Below are 16,054 nucleotides of genomic sequence, written 5' to 3'. Positions count from 1 at the left end.
TTATTTTGGTGTGAAAACTTTTTGAAACCTTTGTATAGTGTGTTGGTAATGCATACTCTTCCATCAACTTTTTGAATATCTCTCAATGATCTGGCTATTTCTGAGGAAGTAACAACTTAGAAGTACATAAATGTTCCCCACAAAATGAAATGAAACTTTAGGAAAATAAATATTTTGGAGGTTACTGAATACAAAGGGGAAAGAAATAATGATCAATACAATTTATTGATATTTAGGATAAGAATTTGTGGAGACCAAATAGATTTTTGAACCAGAGAATTTGAACTCCAAGATATCAATTGTGTATGTTTACTTGAGAATAAACTCTATGTTTTACACACTTCAGGAACAACCCCAGGACTTTATGCTTTTATAGTTAATGCCCCAATAACATCCTGTAGATTGCAGCAATATTACCTCATGTCTTTGTCATTGATGACTTCAATTACAGGACAGGCCACCTTCTTTCTACTTAAATATACTCTTTCCAGAAGTGGTTCCAACCACCCAACATTACATTCCACATGAGAGTCTAAGAATGTGAGCACATCACCTAAAGATTCAAAAAGGAACAACAACAAAAATTGAAAACGTGCATGTTGAGTATATGTGGAGTGCATTTTTAACTTTTCTGGGGATTGCTCCAGAAAGGTGATTGTAAAAGCAGTAGCATTTTCATCTCACCAAATTCATGGTCCTTACGATTTCATTCTATAATGAGATCCAAGAAACGGTGCTCCTAGACTCTGTTAGGGCAAGCGTCATTAGCAGGGAGCTGTACTGGAAGTGGTGCAGCCCAGACTTGACCTGCCACTCACCGGGAGGCCAGCACTGGGGGAGGCAGCCTAATCTGAAGTGCAATAGCACTGGTCTCTTATGTGGGATCTCATGGTCAGTTGTGAAAGCTGATTTGACAGCACCAGTGACAGAGGGCCCTCTCATTTTCAAACTTGATTCCCAGTCATGATTCCACCAATTCTAACAAGAGTTTAGAAGATACATTTTTCCATCATGACATAGTTTTTCAGCGTTAATCCCTTCTGTCCCTCTCTCATGCCCCCTGGGTCTTGGAACCAGGAAAGAGAGGAAGGTTTTTGTTTGTTTGAGAACCTGCAGCACTGGGAAGTTTCCTACAGTTCCTCTGCTCTGTGCTGCCACTCAATTCCATCTAATGGAGAAAAGCTGAATGTTAGATGAATAAGCTTCTTTTCAATGCCACTGCAGTAATTGGTTAAGACTTAAATGTTTCTCTCATTTTGGCTTATGGTGTTAACTGACAACCTCAATTTTTGACTGCTCAGCTCATCTCTTAATAAGCCTGTAACAGCCTTTGATATCCTTGACCAAGTACTGATTCTCTGCCTGACTCTGTTGTGGCCATTCTGCAGAGTTGTCTTACAGAGCCTTACAACAAATGTACAAAATGAGTCTAGTTTACGTTACTATTTAAGAGGCAGAGAAACTAATGAACAAAGAACCTAAGTAGTTTTTCAAAGCTGCACAGTTTTGAGCGGCAATGTGGTTTTAGGAGATAAGTAGCTCATTCCACAGCCTATTTTGTCAAAAGAAAGAAGGCAGAAAATAGCGGAACTTTTAGGATGGGAAACCTTAAAGAACAAGGTGAGAATAGTCATTTAGATGAGATAACATTATTGAACTCTGTAAGCTACCTCTCAACTACTGACATTCAGAATATATTAACTACTTGGCCAAAAATGGAAGTTTTGGTTGACATAAAATGGGCCACTTTAGCCAAGGTCTTGGTGGAGAATTCACTGGAGAAGCCTCTTTAGACAGAGCAGCAGAAATGCTACCTCCAACCCCAGGCCCCCCACAGTCCCCTACACTGGAGGACAGCATTTATATCTCCTAATCATGCTCGATAAGTCCAATTTTCAGAACCTTATAGTTTGTAGTTATTGTCCCCTGCTGTTCTAAATGTCTAAAGTACTTCAAAATATTCATTGAAAACTTGAACTTAGTGGCTGGCATAAAGGGATTAAGCCATTGCTTATGACACAGGCATTCCGTATGACCACTGGTTCAAGTCCCAGCTGCTCCACTTCTAATCCGTCTCTCTGCTAATGCACCTGAGATAGTAGTGTTTGAGCCCCTGCACCATGTAGGAGAACTTGAAGAAGCTCCTGGATCCTGGCTTTGGACTGGCCCAGCTCCAGCCATGTGCCCATTTGGGGAGTGAACCAGCAGATTGAAGATTTCTTTCTCTTTTCCCACCCCTCTTTAACTCTACCGACAGAAAGAAAAAAGTAGAAAAATAGAATTTAAATGTACCTTTATTTTGATGTAGAAATTTATGAAATGCCTATGGTTTACTCATAAAGTGAATTTTCCGTGAACATATTTAAGATTTCTTATATGTGTCCTCCTAATAATTATGACCTGAAACTGTAGCCCCACCAGTCTCTGTCATGAGAGGTTGAAAAGTGGGAAAGGTCACGAAGGTGACCCAATCCCTGCTGAATGGGATTAGTACTCTTACTAATTTGTTCCTTCATCTTTCTGTCATCTGAGCTTCCAGCAACAATGCATCCTTTTTGAAATGGAGATATGTACTTCTCAGACACTAAATCTGCTAGTGCCTTGGTCTGTGGGTTCCCAGTCCTCAGAACTGTGAGCGATAAACATTACTTATAAACTATGGAAGATAGTTAACTATAGCAGCCTATGTGGATTAAAATATCCTCCAAAGAGGGCCTGCACTGAACTCTTTCCTTTAGCCATAGTTTAGGGTATGTGTACACTGCTTGCCAGGTCCGTTTCGTTACAATAGCATGAGCTGAAAGCAATCATTTTCTCTCAAAATGCATGCTATTACTGCATTCAAACCCAGAGTTTAAAGATCTTTCTTTTCTCTACTAATTGTCCCTGTGTTTACAGCAAGTCTATAGGGTCAGATAGACTTGGATAAACTTCCTCAGTCTCAGTGGCATAAGGATGGGTCCCTAAATCTGCCTTCACTTTTCACCTGGTCCAGGTCTCCACAGATACTGTCTTATTCCCAGGACCTCAGGGAAGCAGGTTCTGCCCGAATCAGTCTGGCATTTCATATTGTTGTATTTGAGGGAAGAGATGCATCCTCCTATGCATGAATGTTCTTGTACTACTTTCAGATATTTTATTTAAAAACAAGATTGCCAGATTGTACCAGGCAAGAACACAGAGATTTCTGTGCAAAGTGAAACCTGGCAGCATTTCCAGTTGGGGTGAATATTGTCCTGGGACAGTGCATGCACTGCTGCTTTTTCTGAGAAACAGTGAAACAAGTATAGGATTGCACTGGTACGCAACTACCTTTACTACTGGACTTTCTACCGTTGTCTATACTTACACTGTCAGGACATATTTAAATAGAGCGATGGACTTGTGACTGTGTTTGAAGGACTATATTATTGTTATATACAGGGGAAATCAGTGTGGGGAGGAGTAATCGGGAAGAGTGGGAAGAGGAATTCCCATTGGAACTCTATAAGAAAAATAAAGAGTAAAAAAATTACAAATTTCTAGGGGTCTGGCCTAGTGGCCCAGCCCCCTAATCCTATATCTTGTGGCACTAATAACCCACATGGGCACCAGTTCATGTTCTGGCTGTTCCACTTCGGATACAACTCTGTTTATGACCCAGGAAAGCAGCAGAGTGTGGTCCAAGTCCTTGGGATGCTGCACTTGAGTAGGAGAGCCAGAAGAAGTTCCTGGCTCCTGGTTTTGGATCAGTTCAGCCATGGCCGTTGTCATTTGGGGAGTATTTCCAATACTCATGACAATGTTAACAGCATTGCTAAGTGCTATGTCACGAAGCAGATAAAATGTAATCTTTATTTTAGTGTTCTGTAGTGAATACTCCCTACTACGTGCCTTCATACGGCAAATGATTCTTCCAGAGTCATATCCCCTGACTGATCTGTCAATTCTTTAAATCTACTTGGGCTTTTTGACCTCCGTGTTCACAGCATGCAACAGAATGAGCTTGCCATTATGCATGAATCAGATTCTCAAGAAGAACCTCACATGGTCTAGCACCTTAAGGCATAATATACCCTTCTAATGATTAGAGATTACTGCCTGTTATTTTGTAGACAAATCTTGCCAATTTTCTCAGAATCTGATAATCTTCCTTGAACCAAAATGGGCCAACTGACTTGTATTTCTGCATGTTCTTTTACTTCAGATTAATTTTCTTTATTGCTTATTGCTTTCTTTTGCTTTGCATTCTCCTAAAGGGCAAATCTTTAGGGGACTGTCAAGAATCTTTCTGATTATGCACTCAAATTCGTGTCTGGAATATCTCGGTTTTGACAATGCTTTCTGGGGAATGTGACTGCCTGACATTGTTGCCAACCTGTTTTGTGGAACTTTCCAGGTGCTGCATGCTCTCCGGCCTATCTGTACTACAGAAGATGGGGGAACCAGTCCCAGTCCAGCCAGCCCCACTGAGTGCAAGTCTCTAAATTCCCATCTCAACTAAAGGATCCTGAATTTTTCTGAATTCTCCTCAGGGTTAGGGACACTGCAGCATCCTCAGGTAAGGTGTTTACTAAACCCATCAAGAGACTTCGTTCTGCTTCTTTCCAATCTCTGAGGCACAGATCCTCTATTAATGTTGCCCAAAGTGCATGCCACAGAGCCTGCCATCTAACTGAGAGACAGGAATGGAAATGGAAAACAGCACTTTGGAGTGCTACATTCATTATCCAGAGTAATGTACACACTTCTGTTGGTAAATACTCTTTCTTTCATATTGGGGTATTGCTTCCAGGACAATCCACAGATAACCAAAATGTGTGGGTGCTCAACCCCTTATATAAAATGACTTAAGATTTTCATATGACTTATGCAATCCTTCTGCTCACTAATAAAACAATCCATCTATAAATCACTCCTAAGTTATTTGTAATATCTATAAATGTTTATCTCTGTGATACTCATGAATGTTACCTAGCTGTTTAGGAAATAATGGCAAGGAAAGGTAGTCTGTATATATTTAGAATAGATGTAATTTTTCCCCTAAATATTTCTGTCCAGTTTTCCTTACATTTATGATGGTAGTCCTTGTGACTGTGGGTGTGGAACCCCTGCAGTATCCTCCTAACTGGTTTCTTTACTTCCTCCTTACTTCAGCTCTGTAACATCCATTCTATAGATAGTCACTAGGGTCTGCTTTCATAACATAAATCAGTTTTACTTAGCTCTTTAATGTCCTTTCATCAGTTTCACACTATATTGAGAGTAATACCTCTAGTACCTCAGTGATGCACAGAACTTTACAGAAGACTTTTTGCCTTTCTCTCCAAATGAATCTCCTACCTGTCTCTTCCACTATCAGTACTCACCAGCCATAATGGACTCCTTTCTTTATCTTGAGTAGGTCAGAGTCCTTTCTGCTTTAGGACATTTGTACCATTTGTTCCAGTGCCTTGGATATTTTTCACCCAGACCTCAGCTCGAAGTTACCTAATGGAACTATTTCTTCACTATCTTATTTTCATTTAATTTGCAAACAATTGCTCTCCAGAAAAAATTGGAATGCCAATTGATGTTTTTCTAAATGTGCTATTTAAGAAACTTAACTGGGCCTGGCGGTGTGGCCCAGCGGCTTAAGTCCTCACCTTGAACATGCCGGGATCCCATATGGGTGCCGGTTCTAATCCCGGCAGCTCCACTTCCCATCCAGCTCCCTGCTTGTGGCCTGGGAAAGCAGTCAAGGACGGCCCAAAAATTTGGGACCCTGCACCCACGGGGAGACCTGGAAGAGGTTCCTGGTTCCTGGCTTCGGATCGGTGCAGCACCAGCTGTTGCGGCTCACTTGGGGAGTGAATCATCGGACGGAAGTTCTTCCTCTCTGTCTCTCCTCCTCTCTGTATATCTGACTTTGTAATAGAAAAAAAAAATATTAAAATTTATATTATAAAAAAGAAGAAATTCATTACCAGATAAATGAAATAAGACCTTCATGCATGAGTTCTAGTTAGGTGGAAGTGAAGCCCAATAAGTAGCCCCCATCACAATGTGCTTGAATCCAAGCTGGTACAGGTCGGCGGTGCTACAGCTTACCAAAGCAGGGTGGGAACTAACACTCAGAGCAGGGAAGCAGACGGGAACACAGACTCAGGCAGCAATGTGTGTGGTGGAGGTGGGGGCAGGGGACATGGCTGGCTTTCCCACTAGATGAGGTGAGGCACCCTGGAGAATTCTTAACTTCTGTGTTCCTTCCTCTAGAGTCTTACCTATAAAGTGGGGAAATGTTTTTACTTATTTCATAGGTTTTGTGAAGATCTAAGTGAGTACAGAAAGCATATAGAGTAGCACTTGGTACCAATGAATGTCAGACAAAAAAGAAGAAATGAATGACAGAAAAACAATATTACAATGCTGGTTTGATTCAAGAAAGGATCATTAATGGACACAAAATCAAGGGATAAAAATGTTGCGAGGAAACAGGATACTCACTGATCAAAATATCATCCTATAAGAATTCAACGTAGTGTGTGAATTAGGGAATTGGGAAACAAGATCTCTTCAGTGATATTTGGGTATGAAAGCTATGCTTATGTAAAGGAATATCCCTGTTACTAAGTGGTGGCTGCTGAAGTACTTGGGGTGCTGTGTCATGATTTCTGTTAAAGGCCTTTACTGAGCTTCAGGGAGGAAAGTGTGTACATGTAAATGGATGTCTAGGAATCTGTGTGATAAAACACATACTGAAAAGTAAGAAAAATGGTAAAATTAAGTATCGGATAAATCTGTTCATTGTACTACTCTCTTAGATTTTCTCTCTGTTTGCAAAGAATTATATAACAGAACAAAAAATGTAAACAAAACAAAGGATGAGTAACTTGTTACCTGTTGCATTCTGTGCCCCTGCCAGCCTGGCTCTTATTAAGCCATGTCTTTCCTTGAGGCGAAGAATCCGAACCTTTGGAAACTGAGACATGTATTTGTCCAAATTATCTTTTAGGTAGTCTGTATCAAGGTAAGAACACACAATAGAACACTTTCATTTAGCTGTGTCTGGATATTTAAATTTAATGGAGGCCTCTGTACCACTCCTTCCTCTGCTGCTGTGCTAAGGCTCCTTCTGATATCCAGGAGAGAAGCTAATCAATGTTCGAAGCTTGAGTTGCAGTAAGACAAATTGAAACCAAAGCTGATGTAGTGGTAGCTGGTTGAAGTCACTGCCATATTCTACTCTGACCTCCACTTTCACACATCTTTCCTTTCTTTCGGAGTGGCCATAGTGTGATTCAGCATAAGGAAGATTTCTGAGTGTTTTACAGGGTGTATATTTGTGGCTTTTAGTCACTTTCTGTAAATTAATTTAGCTACTGACAATGGCTCCAGTATGATGGATTTCAAAAACAATTTGCAGCTCCCTCTATATACTTTTTGGGTCATTTTCTTCAAAAAAAGACTCTGCAAAGTCTATAAACCTCAGCCCTAACAAACTGGATCTATCCTCTCAGAAACAGGCTTTTATCTGATTAGTAACTAGATATTAAGTTAGTTGATGCTTCCAGGGCAACTAACATTTTCTATTGATTTTCTTCCGACATCTCACCTTGCTGAGTTTAGTGTGGTTATGGCAAAATGTCTTGGGCGAAAGAAACTATTCATGTCACTGTGTCTCAAATTTGGCTTAGGTCTCATTTAACACTGTCATCCCTTTGCTATTTTCTAATTCTCTGAATTGGGTTACATTTTAGAAATTTATAAGGTATCAGTCATGGGACTTGAGACAACCGAATAAACAAGCTGACAATTCAGTGAGATGCTTTACTGTAACAAAAAGAAATGTAAAGAACATGCTTTATGTTGCTTTTGAACTTTGTTAGAGACACATCTCTCCAGTTCCATGACTTTCCAACCCTGACTGAACACACAATATGCCTTGCTCTTGGAGGAAGAAGCTGTAAGACTTCCCTTTCTATGCTTTTGATGGGGTTTAAGAAGAACCCTAGATATTATCATAGGAAAGTTATTTCATTTATTGCAAGGCATTTGCAGATTCAGTTCCATGCAAGAGATTTGTGTAATTGCACAGAACATCTTCTGGACTCTGATGCACATAGTGTCCATCTCCAAGTGGTCATTCCTAGCAAATAACTCCTACAAGGCAGGAGGGTCATAACTCAGTGAAATTTGAGACAGCCAACTCCCTAGAGCCCCAGATGAACTTAAACACTCCAAAAGTCTCAGAAGATCTTTGCTAGTGGGTCTCCCTATGAAGCACTGATTTAACATTTGTAAAATGTTTGCACCTCATCAAATTATCCTGTTAACCTTCCTACTAAATTGGGATTGCCTCAAACTCAATTTTGCCTTTCTTCACAAGAAAGTAAGCTTGATTTTCTTACCTTTTGTGCTAAAGTCATCCACCAGCAGAATCTCCTTGATGAGGTGCGGAGGAGAGCGGTTGAGGATGCTGTGCACAGACCTCAGGAGAGTGGACCACACCTCATCCACAAAGCACATGATGACACTGGTGGTTGGGAGGTTGTTGTGAATGAGCTGTTCTGCACACCTGGGCCAGAATGTAAGCACATCACAGGAGACTTGCTAGTGAGATCCACAAGCCTGTGTTTGAAGTCTCAAAGTGTGATTATGTGCATATACACACACTCTATCAACTATCACCGATGGATCAATGGGTATGCCAATGATTTCACTAAGATTAGATTCTATGTTGACTCTTATCAGCATATTTCTGACTTCAACCAGTAATATATTCCTTAGTCTTCCCATACTTCAGTTTACCTACCCACAAAAATGAAGTAATGCTTTTTGCTCAGAGTATTTTGCCACTGAGTGGAAAGCACATACAGTGCCTAGCATACCATCGCTGGTACAGGTATTTACTAAGTGGAAGCTCTTGCTATTGTCATTGGGTTGCATATCAGAAGAGAGTATTCTGAAATATATACTGCTGCCAAGTGCTTAATGACTGTCCTTTCCATGTACTAATTGCCAGGTGCCAAAGGATATATTCTTCCTCCCTTTCGATGTGTCATTGTATTTTTTGGACAATGTGAATATATGTGCCAAAAAGTAAATTTCCTTCAGCATTTCTACCCAATGGTTCCCTGCTGAGACTCTGCTGTCGAGTAGCCAAAGTAGGAATCATTTCATTGGCAAGGAGGACAAGGCTAAGTGGGTCTTGTTTTTTTTCCCATGTCCGTAATTCATACTGTCTCACCACGGGCATTCTTCCATCCCCTGCCTGTTTTGTTATTCACAGGATGGTGCCCAGTTAAACCACAAAAAGAACATTCAATATCCTGTGAACACAGCTACTTTTAGCAATCCAATAATTAATGATGGCAATGATCACAAATAAGCATCATAAACACTATATATTATTTTAATTTAAAGCTTCAAACCTGTAGCAACTCTTTTCTTCTTTATAGATGAATGATGGCAATCATGGAGATTTCTGACAGCTGAGTCATATGGATTCATTTTATTTATTTTATAAATAAGATATATATGTATGCATCTATTATATACATAGGAGTAGAAGTAAACAAATCATATTTGTATGCCACATAATTTATAGTTGATAAAGAATTTCCCATATATCATTTATTTTCCTCTTCACACAACTCTTTGAGATATATAATCTTACACTCTTCTTCAAGTACAGCAAAATAAAACTTGAGAAATTGACTTATTCAAAATCATTCACCTAGAGAGGATTCACATGGAAATGTGAACAAGTACAGTTTTTGCAAGACTAAGACAGTGAGTTTTACAATAAGCTAGGGAGATGTTTAAATATCAGTTTCCCAATCATTGATTTGGAGAAGTCGCAGAGCTTTGAACCTCAATCTGTCAGCTAAAATGCAGGGATTCAAGATGTACATACTGCAAGATTATCTTCAGCTGAACTTTATTTTTTATTTTTTGTACTGTGAAATATTTGTACTTCCCTGGTTTTCTCCCATTACTCACTGACTTTTTCCTTTCAGCCTTCTTACCTTCCTACCTTTCAGCTTACTCTCTGAACAGTCTTACTATCACTAGGTAGATCCTGACTTTGTTTTCTTGTTTGTTCTATGTCACTGTGTGCTTCTATCCAGGTCTAAAGGTCTAGTGTGATAATACCCTCCAACTTAGATCCAGGTTGGGTTTCTGCCCTGAATTCCAGAGTACTTGACACCCCCCATGCATACTGTACAAACACAGTACACATACATGCCTAAATGGAATTCTTGCTTTCATCCCATCCAATCCAGCTAGTTCTCTGCATTTTCATTCTTAATTACTATGATATTATCATACCTTGTTATAGAAATAGAGGTAAAATTCTGAACTTTGCCCTCCTCTTGGTGCAAAACAAAATCAATTCATCAACTGCTTCCCATTTTGCTGTCAAAATTATCTCCACACCACTCCCCCTTATTTACACCTCCACGGGTGCCAGTCCTGGGTACTAGGCTACCTAAATCCCTCTTCAAGATTTTATTAAGATCTCAAGTTCCATTTTTGCTTTCTGCCATGCCAGCACCACTGACCTGTTTAAAATGCTTTATTCAATTTCTATGGCATGAAGTAAACAATAAGTGCAGCTGACAAGACTTGATGTCATCTTTCCAACTACTTGTCACTCCCTTATTCCCTCGCACTCCCCCTTCACAGCACTACTTTTTTTCAGTTGTCTGAAGAACACTAAATGTCCAACCTTTACTGTTTCCCTAGTTTATATAATAATGGCTACTCTCATGCTTTCATGGCTGCTTTCTCTGTTCATTAAAACTGCACCTTAAATATTGCCGCCACAATGAATACTTCTCTGGCTATTCCATCAAAATGTATCTATCCTTCCATTATTCTATACAGTAGCTGCTGATGCTACTCTCATAATGCTCATCTATTGATCTCATTTCCTCATTCTAGAACTTCCCGAGAGGGGGAATCTTCCTTGTATGGGATTCTACCATGGTTGCCTATAATAACCTTGATTTAAAAAAATGAAAAAAAGATGAACTGCAGCTTATAATTTAACCTTTAATAATATAAGAGATATTTCTTTTTTGAGACAGAAAAGAGAAAGGATGGCAATGCATACAGATAAATTTATACATATGTGATGAAATGTTGAAAAAAATTGAAGCTCATACTAGAGGAAAGGTCACTTGCTATTGTGGTGGGGTCAGGGAACCAAGAAGAATGGGGAATATTAAGGATAACCATGATAGGCACTGAGATATAATAGCAACAAGCTACAAAGTAAAATGGCTTTTGAAGTGCTTTGATGATGGTTCTGAAACTAGAAAGGCAAAAATATTATCCAGATACATATGTGTGTTGAAGGTAACCTGAGTGTAGGATAAGAGAAAGAAATCTGATGAATAAATCCAAGTCTGGGGTGGGTCACAACAACAAGTAAGATGGACGGAAACATGGCAGAAGATTCTGAAAGCATACTTACGAAGTGAGCTTCTAAAGTGGAAAAGAGATGATAAAACTCAGAAGAGTGAAGTAGCCTGAGTGACAAGGAGAGTGAAAGATAACCATGGCTTCCCATGAATTTCTCACCTCTAATTCTACAAAATAAATTCCTGGAAGTTGTGCATTTCACAATGATGTACTCTTTGTAATCTTTAAGGTTGAAAAATAAGTCAGCTCTAAAAAGTACTAGTCCACTGCACATATTCTGCATAAGCCCAGAAATCTTTGGGAGCTTATGACTAAAATTTGCTTGATTTTAGAAATATTCAGTGGCAAGTAGAAATGGGTTAGGAAGTGGTAATCAAACAGGCTCATGCATATGATTGTCTCTTATAAATTAGTAGATTTTTGGTCTGTTGGCAAGCCACTCACGTATCAGAATTAAGAAAAACTTTCAAGAATTGGAGAGATCTGGAAAGTCAACTCTATCCATTAAAACCTGACCCTCCACTTCCCCTTAACATGTCATGGTGCCTAATTTCACCATTTGAATCCCAAATGAGTAAATCATGAAGGATTCCAGGAGATATTAATATCCAGGAAATAAATAGTACTTCTGGCATTTTTTACAACATGTATTTTTATATGTGTTTAAGGAACCACACTGAAGAAGACTGATAAGTTGTATGCTGTTATTCACATTGATGCCTAATAAAAGACAATATTAAAGGAAGAGGAAGAGGAAGAGGAGAATCGCAAAAAAAAAAAAAAAAAAAAAAAAAACAAGGGGTTTCATACACAAAGTTTCAGAGTGCTCTTTGGTTTAGATAATTGAGATGTTAGGTCATTTCAGTGTTGTAAATATTTTCCACATGTCTAGATAAACCAGCGTGGTTGCTTTCCTCAAAGACACAGTGGGTAAAACCAGAGGTTTTCAGCTCCATTAGCTTGTATACCAGGTGTGCATGCTGACAACCATGTGGTTTACACAAATCAGTAAACTTTGCAGTTCGGATGTTCTATGGTGCAACTGTCGAAATAAATTTTCTCTGCTCTTATTTTCCCACTATAAACATTGGTCTCTTCTTTAAGAGGAAGAATCACAGCTATAGTAAATTCTAATTTAAGTGCAAGATATTTCTGGGTTTAAAAACTTTCTCAAGGGCCCAATGTGGTAGCCTAACAGTTAAAGTTCTCGCCTTGCATGTGCCAGGATCTCATACAGGTGCCAGTTCTAATCCTGGCAGCCCCTCTTCCCATCCGGCTCCCTGCTTGTTGCCTGGGAAATCAGTCTAGGATGGCCCAAAGCCTTGGAAATCTACGATTGTGTGGGAGACCTGGAAGAAACTCCTGGCTCCTGGCTTTGGATCGGCTTAGCTCTAGCCTTTGTGGCCATTAGCGGATGGAAGATCTTTCTCTCTGTTTCTCATTCTCTGTTAATTTGACTTTCCAACAAAAGTAAATAAATCTTTTTAAAAAAACCTTTCTTGAAACTAATAAATCATATTTTCAGTGCATACTTTCATTCATTCATTACATAAATTGGGTCTTTGACTCTACAGTCCCCAAGCTTCACTTAATAATTAACCCATTCTGGGGACCAATGCTCCAGTACAGCCAGTTAAGCCAGAGCTTGGGACACTGGTATCACATGTCAGAGTGTTGCATTGGGTTCCAGTTGTTCTAATTATGATGAAATATCCTGCTAATGTGTCTGGGAAGACAGCAGGAGAAGGTACAAGCACATGGGTTCCTGCTACCCATGTAGGAGATCTGGCTGGATTTTGAGCTTCTGGCTTCACCCTGGCCCAGTGCCAGAAGTTGTCATTTAGGGAATCAATCTGGAAATGCAGGATCTCTCTCTCTCTCTCTCTCTGTAGCCCATATTTCAAATAAATACCTCTGTTTAACAAGGATTTAAAAATTAACCCATTCTGTTTAGTTTCAGGAAATCCAGACTTAGGGTACTAGAGTCGATTCAAGTATTAAAGACCAATGGGGACTCTAACATGGATAATTTGACCATTCTGTAGAGAGCTGGCACATTATTCTGGCAGAACAGAAAGACTCTCAACCTGAGAACGTGAGGGACTAAAGTCTTGAGTCTTTTTTGGCACTTATCGGCTGCACGGTTGTGGACAAGTAACTCAGCTTTCTAGAGGCTCAGTTTCCTAATTTTAACTGGAAGATAACAATGGCCTCATCACATAATTCCTATGAAAATTTGCTGAGTTAATTAAAATACTTAGTGAGTTTCATGATGAATAACCCATGTGAGAATATGTGATTTTCCATAATCCAGATTCACATATCTTGGCAGAATACACTATTCTTTCCCAAGCAGTCCTTTAATCTGAATGTATCAGGTGCTCTGTCATCTATTACGAGGTAAAGAAATTGATGTGTTTTGTCCTCTGGGCTCCCATGTGCTGAATACTGAGCCACTAACTGGAATTTAATGTAGTCTATCAAATGAAAACAGTCTGAGATCTAAAGATTGAAGGAACGATAACATTCTCTCTTCTCTATGAATTTTTCATTTTCTTTCAAGAGAGTCAAAATGCACTATGTAGGCCAAGTCTCAGCTTCACAGGTTTGAACAGAAGGTCGAGGAGAATATTTTCTCAGTTTCTATTTGCAATTCAAGTACAGCCTTCATGTGCGCCTGCAGGGGCCTTCAGTCCCCAAGTCCTGGTATATCTTTGGAAGCATCAGGAGGAGAATCAAGCATCTATCAGAGGAGCTCTGCCTGGAATTAGATTCTTTTCTCCAAGACCTTAGCATTACTGGGTTGTCTTTCACTCTCACTGGGAAGAGAATTTACTATTATAAAAATCTACCTTTCTGTTCTGTTCTTTCTAGGGTTAATGAATGTCCTTAACATTCACTCAAATTCAGCTGGCTACTAAGTTGCACAAGTTCAGTCACACACATCACCTCCACTCTAGAGACTTTGCTAAATGAAACTGTGCATCCTGAAGTACCCTTGTATCAACCAAAGCGACAGGTTCAGGTTTGGAAATGCAAACCATCGCATCAGTGTTTACCCCTGAACAATAGTCTATTTTCAGCAGGCAGCTGTCAAAGTGACCTTGGGATGGGAGGGAGTAACACAGAAGGGATGCCATGTGACAGAAATAATATTGGCTGGAGATAAGAGAACTCTGGGCTAGTTCTATTTCTCCTGCTCAGTGGGACTTTGGGCAAGTCACTTTCCCCTCCGGATCTCTGTAACTTACTGGACTCAGAAATCACTCCTGAGTCTTCAAATAGTATCAATATTCCACGATAAATTTCTACGCAACTTTACAGAGCACCATTCAAATGGTGCTCCATTTCAGATCCAGTTTCCCGCCAGTGCAACTGAAAAGCAGTAGAATGAACACTTGCCAGCCAGCTAGGAATCAGGATGGAGTTCTTGGTTCTGAATTTTGGCATGGCCCAATCCTCGCCTTTGTGGCTGTTTTGGGAGTGATGGCATGGACTGTATGGACTCTTACTGCTCTATAAGTTTTCAACACTCTTCTTTACCCAGTGACAGCTTAATTTGGGGTCTCAATCACTCCCTTTGTACTTCCCCCCCACTTTCGTTACTTTCTTCCTTTGCATGTTGCAGCTCAAATGTTCTTCTCCTTGTCAAGTCCAATCAAGCCTCTCTCTACCTTCCTCCAGGAGCACCCTGTGTTTTTGTGTGGTATTTTGCTCTGCCTAACTTGAAACTAGGTAATATGTTCTAATGCTACACCATCCACTAGAAACTCAGCAATATCTTTGCATATCTGGACTCAGGTCTTGGGGCAAAACTAACTCTTTCATGCACCTCTAAGCTACAGATCAGGAAGAAATTTGCTTTAATTTTTGCCAAAGGCATAGGACTATAAAAAAAAGAAAGGAAAAAGGAGTTCTATTTTATACAAAAAGTACTGGAGTCTCAAGTTGGGAAACTGTCCTTTGAGTACCAAATCTGATATTAGCATACTGAGCAGAATAAATATTATTCATTTTTGCTTATCATCTGTGAAACGCAGGAGAATTCCATTTATTATATTATTTTTTCTGGAGCAGGGTGAGGAATGTCCGCTTTATTATGCACGGGTTATAGACTTTAAAGTGTAAGGAAGGGGAGGGCAGGAGGGAGCCTTCCGGCTCCACACCCACCAAAGACATTGTAATTGGCTGTATGACATGTCTGTTTCCCTAGATCTTCCAGTCATGTCAGAGGTCAGGTTCAAGTTGTACTCCTCTTGACCTTGTAGTCCTGTTGGAGGTCACACTTCATGTGTAGGCCTGGAAGCTGTGCCTCGGACCATGGGGAAGGTTAGGCTTAAGCCACGCCCTCCAGGCAGCAGGACGGGGCGTGGGGCGATCCCCCCACATCTCTTCCTCTGCTTTTGGAACAAATTCTACCACAAAGACTTCTGTCATAAGGGAAGTCATAAGTCCTGTGATTGTAGGATTTTAGTACAGACATTTGGGGGCAAAATTTAACATAAGAACATCATATGCTATAGCTTCACATTGCAGGCAGGATGTAAGGATGAGTTGGACTGAAAACGCACTCACACATGTGCACATACATACATACATATGGCAGGCACAAATACACACAGCACTGCTGAAGTGACAAGCACCACCACACGTGCGAAGCTCA

At 40.0% G+C, this 16,054-nt stretch overlaps 1 protein-coding gene across 1 annotated transcript in view; it reads right to left on the bottom strand.

Moving 5' to 3' along the window:
* GALNT5 (polypeptide N-acetylgalactosaminyltransferase 5) overlaps positions 1 to 16,054 on the bottom strand; it is a 41,917-nt gene that overhangs the window by 15,058 nt on the left and 10,805 nt on the right. Inside the window, exons 2-4 of the mRNA XM_004577152.3 lie at positions 8,370 to 8,536; positions 6,859 to 6,978; positions 418 to 553 (exon numbers count right to left, since the gene is read on the bottom strand). Coding sequence (XP_004577209.2) covers positions 418 to 553; positions 6,859 to 6,978; positions 8,370 to 8,536 — 423 coding nt within the window. The remainder of the gene's footprint in view (positions 1 to 417; positions 554 to 6,858; positions 6,979 to 8,369; positions 8,537 to 16,054) is intronic.

Source organism: Ochotona princeps, chromosome 5, assembly GCF_030435755.1.
Source record: "Ochotona princeps isolate mOchPri1 chromosome 5, mOchPri1.hap1, whole genome shotgun sequence".
Lineage (NCBI taxonomy): Eukaryota > Metazoa > Chordata > Mammalia > Lagomorpha > Ochotonidae > Ochotona > Ochotona princeps.
The sequence above is the reverse complement of the archived record's forward strand: the minus strand, read 5'-3'. Positions and strand labels throughout refer to the sequence as shown.